Source organism: Plectropomus leopardus, chromosome 7 (assembly GCF_008729295.1).
Source record: "Plectropomus leopardus isolate mb chromosome 7, YSFRI_Pleo_2.0, whole genome shotgun sequence".
Classification (NCBI taxonomy): Eukaryota; Metazoa; Chordata; class Actinopteri; order Perciformes; family Serranidae; genus Plectropomus; species Plectropomus leopardus.
Genome location: NC_056469.1, coordinates 11,204,086 through 11,226,105, shown reverse-complemented (window position 1 = coordinate 11,226,105; position 22,020 = coordinate 11,204,086). Strand labels below are relative to the sequence as shown.

Sequence of the window (22,020 nt, the reverse complement as noted above, 5' to 3'; positions counted from 1 at the left end):
AGTAATTCCCACTGTGGTTTGAAAGCCATTCAAAATAAAATCAATCACTCTCAGTTGCCGTAATTGTTCCATGTTGCAATCTAATGTCACAGGGTGGACTCATTCTGGGTGATGTGTCACATATACTGGCTGTGTTGATATAATTCCCGTATATCCCATCCAGGAGCTGCTGCACTGACGGTTCTGAATTAGAGTTTGGCTTTCGGTAACCTATTCCACCCACATCCTGTAAATAACAGTTAATGAAATAGCCTGTAGGCAGATGACAAGGGAGGATTTTCCCTTTGTTTCCCGTGACATTGTCAGCTGTAGAATGAAGGGACACTATGAAGGTAGCACATTACCTGCTCTCCACCTTTCATAACACAGAGATTAAGGGACCAAACACTGACTAGAGGACTTGTAATGCATATTCAAATTTCCTGCGTGGCCTATCCACTAACTTACTTATTATTGAGCCAAATAGAAAGTCATCTGAAAATTAATAGCCACAACTGTGTGATCTCAGAATAAAGGGGAGATCACACCATTCACTTGAAGGACCTCTGCGATGCCCATAGATCACTAATAATTTTAATGAATGAATCTGCTTTTTAATTAAGTCAAGAAAAACGATTAATCTAACGCTACAGTATTTTGAAGAAATAATCCTTTTAGCAATGCATGCATTGTTTGATCAATTAAATCCATAATACAACTGCTGGAACTCACATTTTCTCCTACTTAAAGCATGAAAAAAACAGCGATGAATCACTTCGGTGAAATATTTCCTGAGTTTTGTTTGTGAGATTTGATCAAATTCACAAACAAAACTGAGTCAATTTCAGTTGTCAACAACTCTCAGGAATCACTCACAAATGCAGCACTTACACAAGGTGCCCCAACCTGATGAGTAACTTTCCCTTTGCCCATAGGGCCTAATCACTCAGTTTTGTTCATGAAGCTCAAAATGAACTGTCTGCTGAATTTAAACATGTAGACAAAACCAATTTAAATGGCCAACAGCATAAGGGTTAGTGGATAAAACAAGCCAGCTCCTCAGACAACTGAAATTTGTCAGACACCCAGTGTCTTTTGATTGTGTAATAGTCTAATAAAACAACCTCCTTGCTGAGATTATTATTGTGTTTTCTTTAACATAATTTGACACCATCACCTACATTTTTGAGTTGCCAATACATGTATGATAGTTTAAATAAAACAGAGCTTTGGGGTCTTGGAAATGACCTTACCTCTTTGTGTTTATTACTTGCAGCCTTCTGTAGACTATTTTAACTTGTTTTTAAATCTGGGGTGTTATTCTGTTCTATGTGGGACAGGCGACTTCAGGTGATAGCAGTGATGCTGTTGGCACTGAAACTCCCGCTGTCTCACAATGTATAGGTGAGCAATATTATCCGCTTTTTCACAGTCCAGGAGGTTTAACTTGGGGAAAGGAATCGGATTTCCTTTTTGTAGTTTGCCGGGACTTCCTTCAATTGTGTATCCATACTCATGCTGTAGGCACTGGTTTTGGCTTGCTCTACTTTATTAAACTAACCTAAAATAAGAGAGCATGTATGCGTTTATTATTGTTAATAAAATAACGCTGAGAAACGTAAGAGTGACTTGAACTGAAGAATTTTTAGATTGTTGTTACTATTTTATTCGAGCGCACGGCAGGATATGCGACCACGGGAGGTGTTCTCCGGTCTATATAGATGCGCCGCCATCTTACATTCTCCAGTCTCTGCTGTTCCGGCCAAGTCACAAACGACCGACTGCGGAGGGAGTGGACGAGGGCTCCCCGCTGACGCTCGCCTTCACATTTTCCTCGACTTTTTCCATTTCTGAGTGGGTTTTACTCTCCAGGACCCGAGTGGACGGACTTGCTGTGTTGACAAGGGTAGGCTCCAACATTCAAACTGTCGGCTCCACACAGTTTCTTCCTCTTTTCCTGTCGGGCTCTCCCTGAATGCCAGTAGGAATGGAGACGGTTGTTGTGTGCGGGCCGGCCGGGATGCTGCTGCCGCAGCTAGCGAGCCAGCTGAATTCACGGCAGATATTTGGGATATGCCAGCCACCGCCTAATGGGAACATAACTATTTTAGAGATGGTAATCGTTTACTTTAACGTCAATGCGGGGCTTGTGCTGGGTAAGACAGTAGTTATCAGTTAGCGAGATGTGTCCGATGGATTTCATTGCCTTCCAGTTTATTCGGAAACGTTATTGTGGATTTGGGAGTAAACGCCGATGTTGTGCCCTCGTTTGTTTGAATAGTTAGCGGATGGTAGCTAAGGTTAGTTAGCTAAACTACTATTAGCCCACTTGTGCTGCTGGCCACATTCCACTATTCTGACTCATGTTTGCTCGACTTGAGTTTCGCCTTTTGCTCGGCTGTTTTTGCAGCTGGTTGAGCTGAACAGACACTTAATATGGGGCAAAGATAAACGCGTGGGAAGCTTGGTGTATCGTTGCCATGTGTTTAGTTTGACGTGTTTTAAATGTAGTTATCAACAGTTTAATTAACGTTAGCCAAGTCACGCAAACTGGTGAAGGAGCGTTAACGTCAGGTTAACGCAAACATTTCGCCGAAAGTTTATCTGCAACTTCGTAAAACTGAAAACTTGCATGTTAAATCCAGCTCGTTGCCAGCAGAATCGGCCCGAGCTAATATTGATGGGTTATATATAAGTTTATTTAAGGTAAAAAGCCCGTGAGAGTGTGTTTTCCCCTCGTCCTTTTAAACAAAGACCGACAAATTCCTCCCAGCCGTTGTGCTTTGGGAGGAAGACGAGGAGGAGCCAGAGTGTGAAATTTGAGTCAGTGGTGTTGGAAAGTCAGGGGCAGCCAGCAGCTGTGGGGGAGAGGGGTGCCGCACACTATTATTTGGATAGTTAGTAAGTGTTGATCTGTTTTTATTAAATGTTATATTGGGAGTTTACGTTTCCCTTTGCACAACCAGATGTTGATGGCTGCTGGAGAGAGACAGGCGGGTCACGGCGGGGAAAGTTGGTTACCTCGCTTCTTTTCGCCATCCTGAAAACAGGCGATATGATGGCTTCGGTTGAAAAAGATGTTTGCTGTGTTGTTTAGTGGAACACAACAACTTATTGGTGAGGGTTTTCCTTACGCCGCTGATTTTGTTTTGCTTTTGCTTTTTTTTTTTAATAGGAAAAAAGGAGATGGAGAGATTAAATTGTGGGTGGATGGTGTTTACGTCTCACATAGCGGCTTCATCATTCCTTTAGTCACGAAAGCACCGCAACTAAATTGGTTAATTTTAAATAAGAAGAAAACAAGTGCGGGGTCATGAGTTTAAGCAATTACTGTACTGATGCCAACAGTCTCTGGTGTTTTCATGCTCCAGAAGTCACTGCATTGTCTTTGGCTTTTGGTTCGTTTAAAATTGGTTAAAATATTTTGTTTGTGTTTCTGTGAAATCCCCGATCAGATTACACAATGGTACAAAAAACAGACAAAGCCGTCATCTCGTCAGCAAATCTTTCTTCTCAGGGTGCATTAACATTTTTTAAGACGGAAACGTAGGTGTAAGCTACATCCGAGACCGGTTGTGGTTTGTTTTGAGGTAGTCCACTTGCAAGAAAACTGTTACCATGAATCATTCTAGTGGTGTTGCCATTACCTAATACTGAATTTCTCTTTTTCTTTCCACCTATGTGTCCGCATCTACATATTACTTTGTTTGCTGCTTGTAGGTATGCCATTGGTTTTAAGTGAAAGAAGTGAAATAAAGATTTTAATTCAACATCCTTTGAAAACAAATTATCCAACCTATTTTGGAGAATGCTTCTAAGAATTTGTATACGTTTTTGTAGTACTCATGTCCTATTTGATGTTATTTTCTTTTTTTTTTAAATAGATTGATAATTATTGAGCAGAACAAGGGAAACGACCTCATCATGTACAAGGCGCTGGGATGTTTCCTGGAGCTCCTATTCCTCCATGGGCATCCGTCATTTTGCAGTTAAAAACACAGACCAAACACTGCAGCGGCTGCAGGCATTGAGCTCATTGTATTGTTGGCAGCCAGCAGTGAGTGCTGCTGACCCTGCACATTACACGACTAACACTGAAGCCTGTGGCGGCTCCTGTCTCTCTGCTTGTGCCGATATTACAGCTTGTTTGGGTCATTAACTCATATGGATGTATTGAACTCTGTGTTTTTTCACCTGAGAGGAAATGCTCTGTGCAGGAATTTAGATGGATTTAGCTCTTTTGAAGTCCTGTTCTCGATAAATGCATTTCTTCCCTCAACCCAAGCACAGTGTATTTTCCCTACGAAATTAATTTTGTGTAAGTTATTTAAATGCCACAGCATGCCAAGAAGAGGCTGTAAAATTATGCCATAAATGTCTGCAGGGCAACAGAGTGAAATGCAATTTACAGGATTTGTGTCTCACAAACTGATTTAGTTTTTTTTTTTTTAAATGTTAATATGATACTGTCGTCTTTACACAAGGTACACCTCGAGGCTCACCTGAACTCACTGTGTGACAGTCTGGCTCAAATTTGCTGACAGAATGGCTTTTATTCTTTCCTTTGAGAGGAACTAGGATTGGAGAGTTTAGATGTGCTTATCTGCTTTAAATTCCAGCTAAGAATAAATATATTCAAACCTCCTATGATTGGTTTATTAAGCAATTAACTGATGATTTTTGTATGTGTTATTGCATTGGCAATTTAGATTTTTATCGGCTTTAAAGAGTTTAGAAATGCAAGATTTCCCACATAGCTTACAGATTTCTTTCACGCTTGCTCAGCTAGCTTTGAATGTGATTAGATAATTGGTTAAACTTTGGCATATTAGACTGTGTACGTGTCACCATGGACTTGTAATAACCTAGTGGTCATGTCTTATTTTGTTAGTGGGGGTTGGCATGTCGTTATCTCCTGATAGTTGTCAGTCATCTGGCTTTGAGCCTAATCCTAATTGAGTTGCCCTCCGTGCAATGTAGCAAGATCTACATGTGGGGAAATCCAGATGCTTGAGGGGTGCCTGCTCTCTACCCTGTATGGCAGACAAATCAAGTTGCATCAAGGACATTTATTCCTGGTTACAGTTTGATTTTTATATATTTATTATTATTTTCTGTTTTTGTGTCACGACCCAGGTCCTAACAGCTCTTCATCCAGCTCTGTCTATGAAGGTTATGAGCTGTATTCCTTATGTTCTGAAATGAGCCAAAAATTTGGAATGCATTGCTTTTTTGCTCTATGATACTGAAAGAACCACATTTTCCAACAGAAAAAAAGTTGTGCTGTTTTCCCCTCATGTTCTGTTGTTTTCTGTTTGTCATTCACACATTAATGAACTCTAACTCTTGACATGAATGCTATGTTTTTCATTACTATAATCAGGGCAGTGAAACAGACTGAAGCACACTATTCCTGGGCTTCCAGTTCTGTGCTGGAACAGTAGCCTGTCATTTGAGTTTTGACCTGGGACAGCAGTGCTGTGATTATCCTTTACTTCATAGGGCTCTTTTGCATGCAAATTACTCACCATCTACATTTGCATGAACCAAGAGTTCAAGGAAACTGTTTGATGGACCTGTCCAAGCATAGCTGCATGTGACTTTGTATACCTCCATTTCATCCCACATACTGCATTAGACAGCCATCTGACTGGTAACTGGTGTGTCACTCATTAGTCATCTGGTTTCAATTGTATGCCTTTTAACTGGACCAGGCACAACTCTACATATTGGATTTCACATCTGGCTTCAAAGAAACCTCTCATTCAGATTTTTGCAGCCAGGCTGCTAGCCTGATATCAAGGAACTCTTAACTGTAATGATTTTTTTTAACCGTCAGACTTTCTGGTAAGGCTGCCATTTATGTGTCCCTATTGGAGACCAGTCTTTGCTTGTTTGCCCATCAAAAAACTGTCATTGGCTCAGTTTGCAAAGCCAGATGTAAAGACCCACATTTTTCCACCAATGTGAATGATAAATGTTTCCACTGCATGCTTTGATTGTATGTTTGATTTGTATGCAGCCTTGCATGAGACATGTGGCTCCCATTAGTGCTGGGCTAGGTTATATGGGGGCAGGCCCAAAGTTTTGGAGGATGGTGTGCGAACAGTGAATTTGAGTTGGTGCGTCTGTGGTTAGAGGCAGCAGCAGTCTTGGAGCCTGACTCAAGACTGTTTTAATGACACAGCTGAGCTCGGGTGGTGTGGGTGTGAGAGGAGGGAAGTAATTCAGGGCAGTAGTTTAGTTGTCCTTGAATGTATCTGCATATTGGCAGCATTTTAACTCCACAAACTCCTACACATTCACTGGCACCGATGCCAGACTGATTTTTTTACAACTTCATGCCTGGCTGCTGTGTATTTCTGTATGTCCACTTCTGTTTATTGGCCGTTTAGTCTTCTCCTTTGTGCTTAATGTTAGTCATCTTTAGGTCAAATTATAGAGCACTGTAAAAGCTATTGAACTTGCAGAACAAAGTAAGCAACTGCAGGGGTGATCTTAATCATCAGTTTGTTCAGTATTTGTTAGCATAAGCTCTTCAAGTGTGTATTGAATCTAACTATACCCTAAAATCCGTATATCAATGCAAGCCTAATTGAATCCTGTGGGTTACAAAAAATTAAAAATGATCTACCTTAAATAGGCCGACATATCTTCCGCACCATTGGTGAGGTTTTTAATACAACGTGTTGACTACAGGGTCAGTCACAGTTAACCAAACTCTTTGCTGTTGTCTGCTAAATGCACTATACACGCCACACTGTGTGCGTCTTAACCTTTGGCCAAACAGGCTTAGAAAGGTTTAGAGAAAAAAAGATGCCAGTGTTTATGTGAAAAGACAGTGAACTGTGTTTTTGGTGTTCATAGACAGAGGTGAGTCTCTGCAGAAGCAATCAACATGATCACATCACATAATATTAACACTGGTGACAGCCAACAGCAAAGGTTGATATCTCTGTAAAGGGGCCTGAGATTCAGGGTTGTGATATAGCATTTCCTGCCAGTTTGTAAAAACCAAAGTTAGCTCACACCTCTAAAAAGAGAAGACAACATTTTAGGGGATGCTACTCTGACATCATTGCCTTTTAACATTATTGGCTAATGTTAATGCACTGTCTCTGGCAGCCTTGACCTCCTTGGCAGAACCCTGTGTTTCTTGCGCAGTGCGAGTCTTTTCAAAGGTTATTGACCATTTAATTGGTTGAGGTGCTTTATTGCATTAGGTGTGTTTTTTCCTATTACAGCCTCTGATCTCATTAATAATGTCCCTACCTTCAAAATTCAGCATGCTGCTCCAAATGACCACACAAAAACCTGAAAAATGAAATGAGATTTTTCATGGCCATTTTTTAAGATTTCTTTCAGACACAGACATCAGCGTTGCTGCTGTCACTACAGCTGACCTCACAACAGCAGCACGGTCGCACACCTGTTGCATCAAGCCTTGCGGCAAGAAGGGGCTTAGAATTTTAATCAAACACGTTTATTTTCCATGGGGACAAATGAAAAACAATCCTCCAAAATAGCCCTTTTTAATAATAGCTGGGTAGATTTTTGATTATTTTCCATAAAAAAGGTTAGTTCACAGCCTGACAAGGTTGGTGTGACTTTAAATCTGTAGCCTTGCTTAGTCTTTACATGTTGTAGTCTCTTGTACTGCAGTTGCTGTGTTGGTCAAGAACATTATACTAATATTTGAGCAGTTCATGCTCTCTACATGTTGCAGAAATATTAACATACCATTTCTAAACTTGTTTGTACTTTATTCAGTGGCTAGTGTTAAAGTACAGTGTCTTAATGTGTTTTTTCAGTGGATGGTGCAAATAAATTTGGGCACAACTATCCATGCCAAACGGAGGTGGGATAAATGAAGGCTTTTGATGTGCTTTTAAAGAATGTCAAGTCTTATATATTTTCATGTAGACTGTAGATTATGTGGAAGAGGCATACTGTAGGCAGGTCTGTGGTTTTCTCTTGGTTAGTACACTGTCGGAAAGTCTGTCTCATTGTTAGTCACCTCTACTTTCTCTGGTAATGTATGAATCACGACTTTTGTTGCCATGCCCTCATTTTTTGTCAGTATCGCTGTTTAGTTTTAAAGCATGTCCAGACTGCTATGCTATGCTATGACTGAAAAGGATTTGGTCTCTATTTCTTGTAGGATTCATGTCAGAATAACCACAGCTGTACTTTTAAAAGGGCATGACAAAAGGATTTTTGATTGTATGGATATACACCCCTTTCTGTGTCTCATTTTAGCCAGGATTTTCTTCTGCAGTTTCCCATTTCCTGCCTTTTGGCATTTCTGTCATAGCATTTATCTTTGAGTATGAATTGGAAATACCTCTGTTTCAATTTTCCCTTTTTTTGTCTGAATTAATCCCCTCTCACTCGCTCTACCTCTCTCCTGCCATTGCCAGTGTTTACTTTTCTGCAGAGTGTGGTTTCAGCTTCAAAGCCAGCGCAGGAATGCATATGCCTTCCTCCCCCCTCCTGCCACTTTTCTCCCCCACCCAATGCTCCACTTCCACTGTCCTTCCTCACCTAAATATTTGCTAGCTGCTACATTTAATGGTGGCTTTGTGTGTGAGTTGCTGCTGTTTGCATGTCTGGCTTTAGCAGAAGGGGAAATCCAAGAAAGGGAGGAAGAGGGAAAGGAAAGAAGACACTGAAAAGTCACTCGTCTGGACCCTTTCTGATCCAGTGAGGCCATTAATTGCTTAGTCTGTTTTTTTTGCTGTGATCTTTTGAAAAAGTCAAATGGCTGATGTTTGACTGGAAGGGAAGACGACTGGCAGTGTGCAGGGTTAGAGGGTAGGAGTGATGGAAGGCAGGATGCAACTGAGGCTGTTTGACTGACTGCTTTTTTTCCTGTTTCAGATCAGGAAGCTGTGTCGGCCGCGGTTTGAGAAAGGAACATGGCTTCCCAGGGTGAGTTAATAGCTTTCAGACACGCACTCAGACTCTTTCACCCCCTCACATTCTCCAGCTTCTATTTCATCATTTGTCTGTATCCCTCTCTCTCTCTTACTCACATACACACTCATTGACTAATGCGTTATGTGGTAAACTTTGCAGCATTTCAGAACTGTCTCTTCGCCTGGTGCAGATTTATGCTCTCATAAAAGCAAAGTGAATTAGTTATTGATTTCAATTTGAAACTTGGAAGCACATGTAAAATCAAAGGTTCTGCATGACGAGACCTTTGCTGATAAATCACACATCATTTGAGTGTGAAAGTGTAGGAAAATAAGAGCATGACGAGTCTGAGAAATCCATTTATTGCAGTGGCTATAAACATAAATAGGGTTTCTGAAAATGGGTTAATAGTTGTGATTATGGGTGGGCAATATAGTTCTAAAATATATTCTGTTCTATTCTGTAATATATTACAGGGTATTTTTGCGATAATGATATTCTTAATGATATGACAAAATATTGAAAAATATTTTGTTTTTAACTTCTAGAATATACATTTGCAACAAAAAAGTGTTATGTTAGTATAAGCATCACATCTCAAATATTCAGTAAAAATTAAACAAAAATTATCTAATTTCTTTAATTTGCAATCAGTGATTAACTTGGAGTGATATTAAGATTCTGTATATAATGTAAATAGTACAGAAAAAAAAAACAAGTCAAGATCTAAACAGCTGCCAAATGGAAAAAATTGCCCTTAAATCTGTATCTTGTATATTTATACAAATTAATCAACAGGTGATTTCGTTGTCTTTTGGAAAAATCCTTTAAGATTGAGTTGCATGCTCTGTCAATGCTCCTCTACTCTTCCCACTGTAAGGTGTGTTATTTGGTTCTGACCATCAAACCCATTCTGTCAACTAGTCAAAAATGCCAATATCATGATATGAATTATTTATATCATATGAAAAATTAGATCGGTATTATCATGAACAATATGATATGGCACACCCGTAGCTGTGATCATATTTCATGGCAATAATTGTGTAGACAGTTAACACGCTTTAAACATTGCTCTGTTCTTTTAATTCCATCTATGTCAAAGTTGATTGGATTGACTTTACCAAATGTTTTGTCCTTTTGTTGATTTTTCTAATTCTTTGTCTTTTAACAGCTGATCTGATGGAGCTCGACATGGCCATGGAGCCAGACCGTAAGGCAGCAGTCAGTCACTGGCAGCAACAGTCTTACCTGGATTCAGGCATCCATTCAGGGGCCACCACAACGGCTCCCTCTCTCAGTGGGAAAGGCAACCCCGAAGAAGACGATGTTGACAACCAGGTCATGTATGAGTGGGAGCAGGGCTTCAACCAGAACTTCTCCCAGGAACAAGTACAAGGTAGGTCAGAATGCATAAAATTTGTGTTTTGAGGAAAATCTTTTTACTACACATTAAGTCTTGCACCTGTATGCCTCATACAGCAGCTTGGATTTCAATATTTCGAAACAATTGTTCTTCTGTCTTCTCTAGACATAGATGGTCAGTATGCCATGACGCGTGCCCAGCGGGTGCGTGCAGCAATGTTCCCAGAGACTCTCGAGGAGGGCATGCAGATCCCCTCCACACAGTATGATGCGGCAAACCCAACCAATGTTCAGAGGCTGGCAGAGCCTTCGCAAATGCTCAAACATGCTGTGGTCAATCTGATCAACTACCAAGATGATGCTGAGCTGGCAACCAGAGCCATACCAGAACTCACCAAACTACTCAATGATGAGGATCAGGTAGGTGCTCATGAAAACTGCGGCTCTATTTTTTTTTTTCTCTTTCTGGTCATTCCCTAACATTTTTGCTTGTCTCCTCCAGGTTGTAGTAAACAAAGCAGCAGTGATGGTCCACCAGCTTTCAAAGAAAGAGGCTTCTCGCCACGCCATCATGCGCTCTCCTCAGATGGTGTCTGCTATTGTCAGGACCATGCAGAACACAAACGATGTGGAGACAGCTCGCTGCACCGCAGGAACACTCCACAACCTGTCCCATCACAGAGAGGGTCTGCTGGCAATTTTCAAGTCTGGAGGAATACCAGCGCTAGTTAAAATGCTTGGGTATGTAACAGGAGGGATACTTGATTTGTGTTTTTCTTGGGTTTCCATTTGTTGTACTGCAGCTCACTAGTACAGCAAGCCAGGAAACCATGTGGTGGGATGTCTCCCTGGTCTCTGGACAAAAAGATTGTGATGTTTTGGCTATAACCAGATTTGTACGAATCCAGTTTTTCAACAGCATTAGCATGATTTTGTTTCCTTATGAGTAAATTGTTAACTTCTTGGAACAGTGGCCAATCAGTTGTGATTAGAGAGACATAAAAAAAATCATCACTGCCTGTTTACTCATCAAAAGCAGAGGGTGTGTAGAGGAAGGACCTTTTGTGAAACCTAATCCAATACATCTCTAGTTGTGGTTATTCCTAAGTCAGACGGTAGTCTAATAAGCCTCTGTTTGTTGTGCAGTTCACCAGTGGACTCTGTCCTGTTCTACGCCATTACCACCCTCCACAACCTCCTCCTGCACCAAGAAGGAGCCAAGATGGCTGTCCGTTTGGCTGGAGGTCTACAGAAAATGGTGGCTCTGCTCAACAAAACCAATGTCAAATTCTTGGCCATCACCACTGACTGTCTCCAGATACTGGCCTATGGAAACCAGGAAAGCAAGGTGAGGGTTCAGTAAGAGGTAGTAGAGCATGGTCAGAAGGTGACTCTGTGCTAATACTTGATAATGCCCATGTATTAAATGTTGATGTTTAAAGACATGCTTGTTGTAAACTGGTCTGTTCCATACTGTAAGGTAAAAGTACTTTTTTTATGATGGCATTAAAACCTCTCACCTTTTTGTTCTTCCTTCTTTTTTAGTTGATAATCTTAGCCAGTGGTGGCCCCCAGGCATTGGTCAACATCATGAGGACTTACACCTACGAGAAGCTGTTGTGGACCACAAGCCGTGTTCTCAAAGTTCTGTCTGTCTGCTCGAGTAACAAGCCTGCCATTGTAGAAGCTGGTATGATTGGCCTCCTAAATATTAAAGTGGTTGTATTGCAAACTCGAAAATCATAATACATATACTGTGTGTCCATGGGACAGGTTATTTCTTATGATTTATTTGAATTGCATTTATAATGACAGACACGGCAGAATCTCATAACAGGACATGTCAGAAATTTGGAATGTATAATGATTTTCCACATAAGTAAATAACTCATTATTTCCATATTTCTTCTGTTCAGGAGGCATGCAGGCTCTGGGACTCCACCTGACAGATCCCAGCCAGAGACTTGTCCAGAACTGTCTCTGGACTCTCAGGAACTTATCAGATGCTGCCACCAAACAGGTGATGAGAACTGCCCCCCGTAGCAACACCTAAATCAATCTTGTCGGTGAAAGACAGAGTAACTTTTCTCTTTGGATTTAAAAAAAGTATTTCTCAGCAGAAAGGGGAAAAAAGGCACTACATTTTTTTGCTGTTGAAATTTATCTTAGTACCAAGCATTCTCCATGCTCTTAATACTGTGTATCTAACTGTCCTTTCATGCTAACTCTGTAATTGTCTTTGTCTCTAGGAGGGAATGGAGGGTCTCCTAGGAACTCTGGTCCAGCTCCTCGGCAGTGACGACATTAATGTGGTGACCTGCGCTGCTGGCATATTGTCAAACCTGACTTGTAACAACTACAAGAATAAGATGATGGTCTGCCAGGTGAGTATGAAGATAAGGGTACTAATGCCTGCATGCTTACTTCATGGAAGAACGCACCACCCAGTTAAAGAGAATCTGATGTATCCATTGATCTGTTGTTATTCCATCTCCTGCTCTGTAGGTTGGAGGTATTGAGGCATTAGTTCGCACAGTGCTTCGAGCCGGAGACAGAGAAGACATCACAGAACCTGCTATTTGTGCCCTGCGTCACCTCACGTCTCGACACCAGGATGCTGAGATGGCACAGAATGCTGTCAGACTGCACTACGGCCTCCCTGTGGTCGTCAAATTACTGCATCCGCCATCACACTGGCCTCTCATTAAGGTACACTCACACATGGACTTTTCAGCAGCTGTCAGCCTCATAAGCAGCTCAGTGGCTGTTCTTTTTTTTTAGGGGGGTTACAAGTAAAAATCACTTCACACTCGATCACACCTTGAATCTGAAACAATGGGTCTGACCTGGCACAGTATTACTCCTGTGGAATTTTGGTTATTAATCCATGTTGGCAGCCTTGGGTCTGTCAGGACTGAATGTTTTGTTGATTGAGAATGCAGTGCATTGCTGTTGGAAGTTGCTTGAACCAAAAGCATGTCTGCAAATCATACTGGTTTTGCGCCCAGTTTAAGGTCTAGCCTTAAGTATATTGTAGTGTATTTGTTTTGATGGACACAAAAGCAAGCATTTTAATAGTTTCATTCTTGTGACATGATTGAGACCAGACTTGCTCCCAAATTACCAAGATAAACCACTTGGGATCTGTCAGAAGGAAGGACTTTTTACATTAAATTAGATGGGACTCATGGCCACCTAAAGTTGACATGTAAATCTGTTTTGTTTATCAGGCTACAGTCGGTCTGATCCGTAACCTGGCTCTGTGTCCTGCCAACCACGCTCCTCTGAGGGAGCAGGGAGCCATCCCCAGACTGGTTCAACTGCTGGTCAGAGCACACCAAGACACACAGAGACGCACAAGCATGGGAGGCACGCAGCAGCAGTTTGTGGTGAGAACATGCGCACGCACACACACACACACACACACAGTTTTAGACAGTTCTATAAACACACCACGCCAACACGGCATAGTTAAAGCGATTTGTAGCTCAGTGGTAGTGCCATGCCATCTTTTTACCTGGCAGAAATCACTGATTCAAAGCGCACACACACACACACACACACACACACAATTTAAACCCAGAACTGATGTCTGATTTGGTAGGTTTTTGTGATTTCCCACCATTCTGTGCTTAAAAGTCACTGCAGAGAGACTTAAAGTGCTTCCTACAGTTCCAACTTGACTAATTGAGTGTTTGTGTCATTAGGAGGGAGTTCGTATGGAGGAGATTGTGGAGGGCTGCACAGGAGCACTTCACATCCTGGCCAGAGACGTCCACAACAGAATAGTCATCAGAGGACTGAACACCATTCCACTCTTTGTACAGGTAAAAAAACAAACAAAAAAAAACATTCTTTCGCTCGTATATTCTCTTTTCTTGTGTTGTGACGTTGTAATCAGACCAGCACATAATTCAAATAAAATAATATAGAGAAGTTTGATCTTCAACTTTGTAATATGTTCCCAGGAATTTGTAAACTGTGAATGTGTTTTTATGGTTTTGTATGTGTGTGAATGTGTCATTTTGTATTAAACAGGGACCACAGTTATTAAAAATGTCAGTAATTTTGAAAGTCACATTGAGGGAGTTTTTCCTGTTTTGGCTGTTCCATGATTTTCAAAAGGGTTAAATCTATTGCACCACCTTTTGTGTGTTTGTGTCCTTGCGCTCCATGAATCTCTGCTTGTTGCATCCTTTCAGATCATGTGAGGACTGTGAAGGCTGAGAATGTATTTTCCTCTGTGTTTGTGTGTGCAGCTGTTGTATTCTCCCATTGAGAACATCCAGCGTGTAGCAGCAGGCGTCCTGTGTGAGCTGGCTCAGGATAAAGAAGCTGCTGAGGCCATCGAGGCTGAGGGAGCCACCGCCCCACTCACAGAGCTATTGCACAGCCGCAACGAAGGAGTCGGTATGTTCACCAAAACAGACTCATTTACATGATGGCTACTTCTTGACTACGCAGATGTTCAGAATAGCCCGTCCAAAGGAGAAATGAGTGCTTATGTCAGGGATAATGTACAGCAAGTGGGTCATTCATGCAAAATGAACCACAACAGAGTGATGCAGGACATCCTGAAGGGGTTCATTTTGCAGCAATGACCTTTGCTTGCTGTATTCTTTTTATTACATGACTACTTATTAAAGAAATCAATAATTTGTCATTAAATGTTGATTTAAAATTATTTTATTGCTTCAGCTGCTTGTCTATAATCAGAATTGTGTTCATAGCAGTGATTTTCTGTATAGAAATAACAGACCATAGATTGCTGTTCTTGACCAATCAGAATAAAGTATTCAGTAAAACCGTATAATAGGATTGGATAAAACACTGGCACTTTTTGATGTTTTCTATGGATTTAATTAATGTAGAAAAGTTGATCAACCTTTATCTTCTCTCTGTGATTGCTGTGGCATTGCTTTATTTATACCAAGTTGCTCTTTGACTAACATGTCAACCCTCTATGCTCCCTCAGCCACCTACGCTGCAGCAGTTTTGTTCCGTATGTCTGAGGACAAACCCCAAGACTACAAGAAACGCCTCTCTGTAGAACTCACCAGCTCGCTCTTCAGAACAGAACCAATGGCCTGGAACGAGGTAAGAAGCACTCAAAATCAACTCAAATTTTTTAACGGTAGAGTTTGTACACATGCTGATACTAAAGTCAACTTTGAGTTGTAAATATAAACCTGCATAACTAACTGTGGTCTTCTTGACACTGCTGCCCTCGTTCTCATCCCTGTCCATCTGTGTTGTTCTGCAGACTGGAGACTTGGGTTTGGACATTGGGGCTCAGGGAGAGCCTCTGGGTTACAGACCAGAAGGTAAGTCACCTCTACACCTCTGGCTGACTGTGAGGCTCCCAGGACAAACACTGAACAGCACAGGAAGGTCACAAACACCAGAGCAGTTAGGCTGCTACAAAAACAAGTTTAGCTGAATATTACTAACTGAGCACGCAGTCACCACCTTCTCTGTTCTGGGTGATTGTGTCCTTCCTGTTCTATTAGTTTCTCAAAATCGGTGGACCTCCTCTGCCTTCCTTAGTCAATACACAGCTGAATATTGTTACAGTCCAATAACTGAGCTCCTACCATTCGGCATTTCTACTGTTGACAGAACTGACTGCTAATGGTCATGATACAAAGGCAACTTGACAGAGTGGTGAAGGACAATAATGCTTTAAAGTTAAGGATGTAGATTCATATTTCCTCTGCTGCACAGTCAGGATAAGAAATACAACACTGCTGCTTTTCTTTATTGTCACAGTGGGCCACTTAAGTGCTACGAGTATCGCAGGACCTTGCCCTGTGTAGCTAAAGGGCAATAGTAGGCTAAGTAGCTAAAGGGCGTTTATTTTTAATAAACACGCACTAACTGCATTAACTGGCTCTGGACCATCCAAGTGAAAACAAAGACTTGAACTGCTGAGCCATGAGTTGAGTTGATTTTTTTCTGCTGGAGTATGGACAGTATGCTGTGTTGCTGTGTAGTGTCATATTTGAATGATCATACTACTGTGTGAACGCTTGGTTTGTTAACATGCTTCTAACAACTGCTCTGCTTCCCCTGCGTCTCCTCCACCCACTCCTTCCTCCCCCAGACCCCAGTTACCGTTCCTTCCATTCGGGGGGCTACGGAGGGGACACAATGGGTATGGAGCCCATGATGGACCATGATCTGGGCGGGGGCCATCACCCTGGCCAGGACTACCCCCCTGTAGAGGGGCTGCCTGACCTGGGACATGCCCAGGAACTGATAGAAGGCCTGCCACCTGGCGACTCCAACCAACTGGCCTGGTTTGATACCGACCTGTAAATACCAAGACCAACATTACACTACACTTTCTACTAGGTAAGAATGTCATTGCTATATCCTTGTGTAAGCCGAAATGAATGAGAGGCATTTCCCGGGGCAAGATGTAAAAGTACAAATGCAGTGGGGAGGTTTTCTGTCTGGCTGGGGGAGGGAGAGCAGAGTGGGTTCACTCACTGTGGCTGCTGCATGCTCAGACTGTTCCTAATTGCTAAGTGTTGTGATGTGGTGTGTGTGATGTTACTTGGTGTTTGATCTGTGTGTGTGGTCTTAACCAACGCCTGTGCCCCTGTCTCCTTCCTCTTGCCCCCCTCCCCTCCTCCTCCCTTGGCAGCTGTATCGTGATCTGGATGAACCTGCATCGTGATTCGCCCATATGGAGGAGGCGGGGTTTCAGAAAGTGCCTGAAGAAGACTCAACAACAGCAAGCAGAGTTTCCTGTCTATGGGAACTCCATTGGGACAAACTAGATTTATGTGCGGTTCTGTTCTGGTCTCTCAGCCTGAGGGAGGGCTGACTTCAAATCCTGACATGACAAATGGATTTTGATCTCAACAGTTGATTTTTGAAAAAACCCTTTTTATGTACTTTTATGTTTTTCATTTATACTTCATTTGGTTGTTTTTGTTTTACTTTTTTATTCTTTTTTTTCTCAAGTCTGTAATGGTACAAACTGATTCTAGCTTGCTTTTTTCATTATTCTCGATTATGATATTCATCTTTTGTTTTTGCAGTCCCTTGTATTTTAAGTCTCTGGTAGTGTTAAGTTTTTAGTGGTAATGCTCCATCCAAGTAAAGAATCTGATCACATTTTAAATGGTGTCCAAACACTAAAGTTAATCAGTTGAATTGTATTCTGATGATCAAGTGTAACATTGTGTAGCTTTTGTATAAAAACAACATGAATTGGAAATCATGGTCCAAATATCAAGCTATTTTCTTGCTTTAAAGGTGGACACTGATGTGTCTCTGCTGTTCCAAAGGGGGTGTAAGCTGACCTAGCTGGTTGGGTGTGGCTGTGGAAGGACAGGGATGGAGGAGGGCTCTTATTGGTCTGCTGTTGCTAAGGGGTGGGGTTGTGGGAAGAGCTGGTTGCTGTAGCCTGCTGTGTTCTGAAACAATAAAATGGACTGTCATTTCACCTGGACGCCTCAACGTCTTATTTTACCATGATCTATATCCTTAAAACACATCCATATAACAAAAAAATCCTTGCTATAAGAAGGTAAAAATCAGGAAATCGGTGGGTTTGTGGTGAACAGTTTTTTTAGTTGGCGAGCCACTGTCCCAGTTTGGGGGTCTCTGCCCTGAGTGCTCTGACAACCACTGGTACCACCACTGCCTTCACCTTCCACACCTTCTCCATCTCCTCTTTCAGCCCTTGGTATTTCTCGAGCTTCTCATGTCCCTTCCTCCTAATGTGATACGTGTGTGTGTGTGTGTGTGTGTGTGTGTGTGTATATATCTATAGATAGATAGATAGATAGATAGATATTATGTTGACATGGAAATTTTATGTTTTTTCGACATACTATACTGTCATTTTCAGTTGTTTTTTCGACATGGTATATTATGTCTGGCTTTTTTTCAGGTTAGTATTCCATGACATGTCTTGCATACTACACTGTTGTTTTTAGCTGTTTCTTTGACATCAAAACAGCTAAAAACAACATAAAGCTTGTGGAGACGTAATAGTATAGCATGTTCAAAAACGTCATAAGATAGCATGTTGAAAATAAAAAGCCGAAAGTGACATTAAATCTGTCAAATTTTGAATCTATAGTAAGACGAAATAGCAGCCAAAAACATCATTATATAACATGTCGAAAAGATGGCCGAAAAGGACATAGTATAGTACGTTGAAAAACGTCACATTTTGACATGTCAAAAAAAACCTTTGAAAACTACATATTATAGCTTGTCGAGACATGTTGGGATTCACTGGACTGCACTGATGATTTGTTCATTTGTGCAACTTTAACTGAACATGTGAAGGTAAGTCTGTAAGTCTAGCGCAATTGGAAAATGGTGGCGGAGACTGCATGTCCTCTGTTCTCAGGAACTAAGGGAAAGCCATGTCCCTCATCCCCCAGGATGCTTCACCTTTCGCACCTTAGTGTTACTCCCTTCCCATGGACTCCTCTCCAGACATAATTGGTTCACCACAGTGGCCCCCCCCCCCCCCAGGATGTCACCGAGCCAAGAAGAGAAGCATCTGCTGATCTTCCGTTTCTTGCTCCCAAACCTCTTCCAAGAAAGTTTGCAGGTACACGTGTCTATCATGTTCAGTTGTACAAAAAAATACAGATAGTCAGGAGGTTTAGCTCAGTGGGTAATTTAAGTGGCTAGTGTGCCTGAGGTTGCTGGTTCAAGTCTTATCTGGCACAGGTGTTTTTTAATTCTTATGGCCTAAATAAAAGGAAATATCGGCTGATATATCTGTCTGCTCTGCTGATATAAGTCATGGATGACGTACCTGCAACAAACACTTCAAACAGTTGAAAAACACACCATTGTCTCCTTTTCTCCTGAATTTTCATAAACCGAATACTGAATTTTCCCTGCTGAGAACTTAACTGATATATGAGTCAGGCTGATAATCAACTGAGTATTTGACAGAAGTCACTGCCAATATTGAGCTAAAGGGAATGCCGAAAACACCTGAAGGCACAGGAGATTTGGTTCAGTGGGTAAATCAGGAGTTTAGTGTGCATGAGGTTGCTGGTTCAAGTCTTATCTGGGACATGTGACTTTTGAAGACTGAGCTAAACCCAAAGCAAGCAAAGAGCTAAAGGAATGTAGACTACATGAAGTTGGGTTGAGAGACAGGAAGGAAGTTGGGGGAAAGACAAGAAGTTAGGTTAAGAGACAGGAAAGTCAGTCAAGTTACATGCAGTTAGGTTGTGAGACAGGAAGGACAGTTAAGAGACAGGAAGTTGAGGTGTCAAACAGGAAGTCGGATTCAGAGACGTCACTGCAGATACTGAATTTTGTCTGTTAAAATCAAGGAATATCAGCCTGACTCATATATCAGTCCAGTTTTTGACAGACTTCACTGCTGATACTGAATTTGGCGTTTCAACATCAGATGACCCTTATATCAGTAGAGCAGACAGATACAGTATATCAACCAATATTTTATTTTATCTATGCCATAAAATATCATTTGGCTGTAGATTCACACAGTTTAGACACTGATTGTGATATTGTGGCACAAATTAAGGCATGTGAAGTTGAATGATTATATTGTTTTGGCCGATAAATCAGGTGAAGTGGTCCCGGAAAAGGTAAAACCAGTATCAGCAGATGCGTCTATCGAAATCAAGAAATATCGTCCTGACTCATATATCATTCCAGTTTTCAACAGACGTCACTGCTGATACTGAATTTTGCATTTCAACACCATATGACCGTTATATCAGCAGAGCTGACAGACATATCAGCCGATATTGTAGTAATGCCATAAAATATAATTTGGCTGTAGATTCATACAGTTTAGACACTGATTGTGATATTGCAGAACAAATTAAGACATGTAAAGTTGAGTGATATATTGTTTTGGCCGATAAATCAGGTGAAGCGGTCCTGAAACACTTAAAACCAGTATTGACAGATACGTCTGGTGAAATCAAGGAATATCGGAAAAAATTATCAAAGTAAAATCTGAGGTAATTTAGAAACTGTGATATAATAACATACTTTGTCCATTAGAAAGTACTGACAGGTTTTAACATTCAAGTGTATGGAATTTTATTTGTTTGTTTGTGACACAGTTGTCTCCTTGTCTCCTTCATTTTCATACACTGAATACTGATTTTTCCCTGCCAAGAACTTCGTTTATCATCAGCCTGACTCACATATCAGTCGAGTTTTCGACAGACATCACTGCCAAGACTGAATTTTCTATTGCAAAACCATTGAACCTTTTATCAGCAGAGCAGACAGATATGTCACCCGATATTTTATTTATATTCTAATCCTCAACCTCCATCTTCTACCGTCGCTTAACTTTCTGTCGGTCAACTCAACTTCCTGTCTCTCAACTTAATTTGTTGTAACTTGACTGTCCTTCCTCTCTCTCAACCCAAATACCTGTTTGTCCCCTCCATTTCCTGTCTCTTGACTGTCCTTCCTGTCTCACAACCCAACTGCATGCAACTTGACTGACTTTCCTAACTAACTTTTCTCCTAACCCAACTTCATGTATCAGTGTTCCCTTTAGCTCTATGTTTGCTTTGGGTTTAGCTCAGTCTTCAAAAGTCACATCCCAGATAAGACTTGAACCAGCAACCTCATGCACAATAACCTCCTGATTTACCCACTGAGCCAAATCTCCTGTACCTTCAGGTGTTTTCGACATTCCCTTTAGCTCAGTATTGGCAGTGATGTCTGTCAAAAACTCAACTGATATACGAGTTCGGTTGATAATCAACTAAGTTCTCGTCAGGGAAAATTTAGTATTCAGTATATGAAAATTCAGGAGACAAGGAGACAGTGGTATGTTTTAACTGTTTTATGTGTTCATTGCAAGGTACGTCATTGATGACTAATATCAGCAGAGCAGACAGATATATCAGCCGATTATATATTTTATTTATGCCATAAAAGTCAAAAATTGCCTGTCCTAGATAAGACTTGAACCAGCAACCTCAGGCATATTAACCACCTGATTTACCCACTGAGCTAAACCACCTAACAGTCCAAATATTTCAACATTCCCTTTAGCTCAGTATTGGCAGCGATGTCTGTCATTAATAATTATTAATTATTATTGATAGTCGTACTTTAACAATTGGTTACCCTTACATGAAGGTGATGAAGGGTGATGATATATTATAGTATGTCAAAAAATGTCAAATTTTGATATGGTGAAAAAACATCTGAAAACGACATATTTTAGTTTGTTGAGACACGTCATAGTATAGCAAGTTCAAAAACCGTTTAAAAACGTCATAGTATACCATGTTGAAAAATGGCTGATAGTATAGTATGGCGAAAAAAAAAGGCTCAAAACGACATATTAAATCCTTTACAGACAGATCATCGTATACAATCCCAAAAAGAAGGCCAAAACCATCATAATTTATCATGGCCAAAAACGCCATAGTATAGTATGTCGAAAAACATCAGATTTTGACATATAAGTGTGTCTCGGCACACTTTTTTATGCAGTTTTCAGCTGTTTTGGGGACATGTCATATTTTAACATTTTTCGCCATCCTGTAGTATTGTATTTTGCTCATTTTTAAGAGCTTGCTGTGTTTTTGGCCGTTTTTGCAACATTCTATGCAAAACTATTCTATAGCGTGTCTAAGCATGCTATTTCATGCAGTTTTCAGCTGTTTTTGGGGCATGTCATATTTTGACATTTTTTGCCATACTAAAAAAAAATAAAAAACAATATGACGTCATACTGTAAACAATGGATTCCAAATTTCTCAG

The 22,020-nt window shown here is 41.0% G+C and overlaps 1 protein-coding gene across 1 annotated transcript; it reads left to right on the top strand.

Annotated features, from left to right (window-relative positions):
• The first annotated feature begins 1,728 nt into the window (after nt 1–1,728).
• ctnnb1 (catenin (cadherin-associated protein), beta 1) lies at nt 1,729–17,719 on the top strand. The gene is made up of 17 exons (XM_042489192.1): nt 1,729–1,885; nt 8,860–8,910; nt 10,073–10,297; nt 10,430–10,683; nt 10,766–11,004; nt 11,410–11,611; nt 11,809–11,953; nt 12,180–12,283; nt 12,513–12,647; nt 12,769–12,972; nt 13,494–13,652; nt 13,971–14,090; nt 14,523–14,673; nt 15,239–15,360; nt 15,527–15,587; nt 16,367–16,617; nt 16,913–17,719. The coding sequence occupies exons 2-16, from the start codon at nt 8,898–8,900 to the stop codon at nt 16,579–16,581; spliced, it is 2,349 nt and encodes a 782-aa protein (XP_042345126.1). The 5' UTR covers nt 1,729–1,885; nt 8,860–8,897; the 3' UTR covers nt 16,582–16,617; nt 16,913–17,719.
• Nucleotides 17,720–22,020: the final 4,301 nt, after the last annotated feature.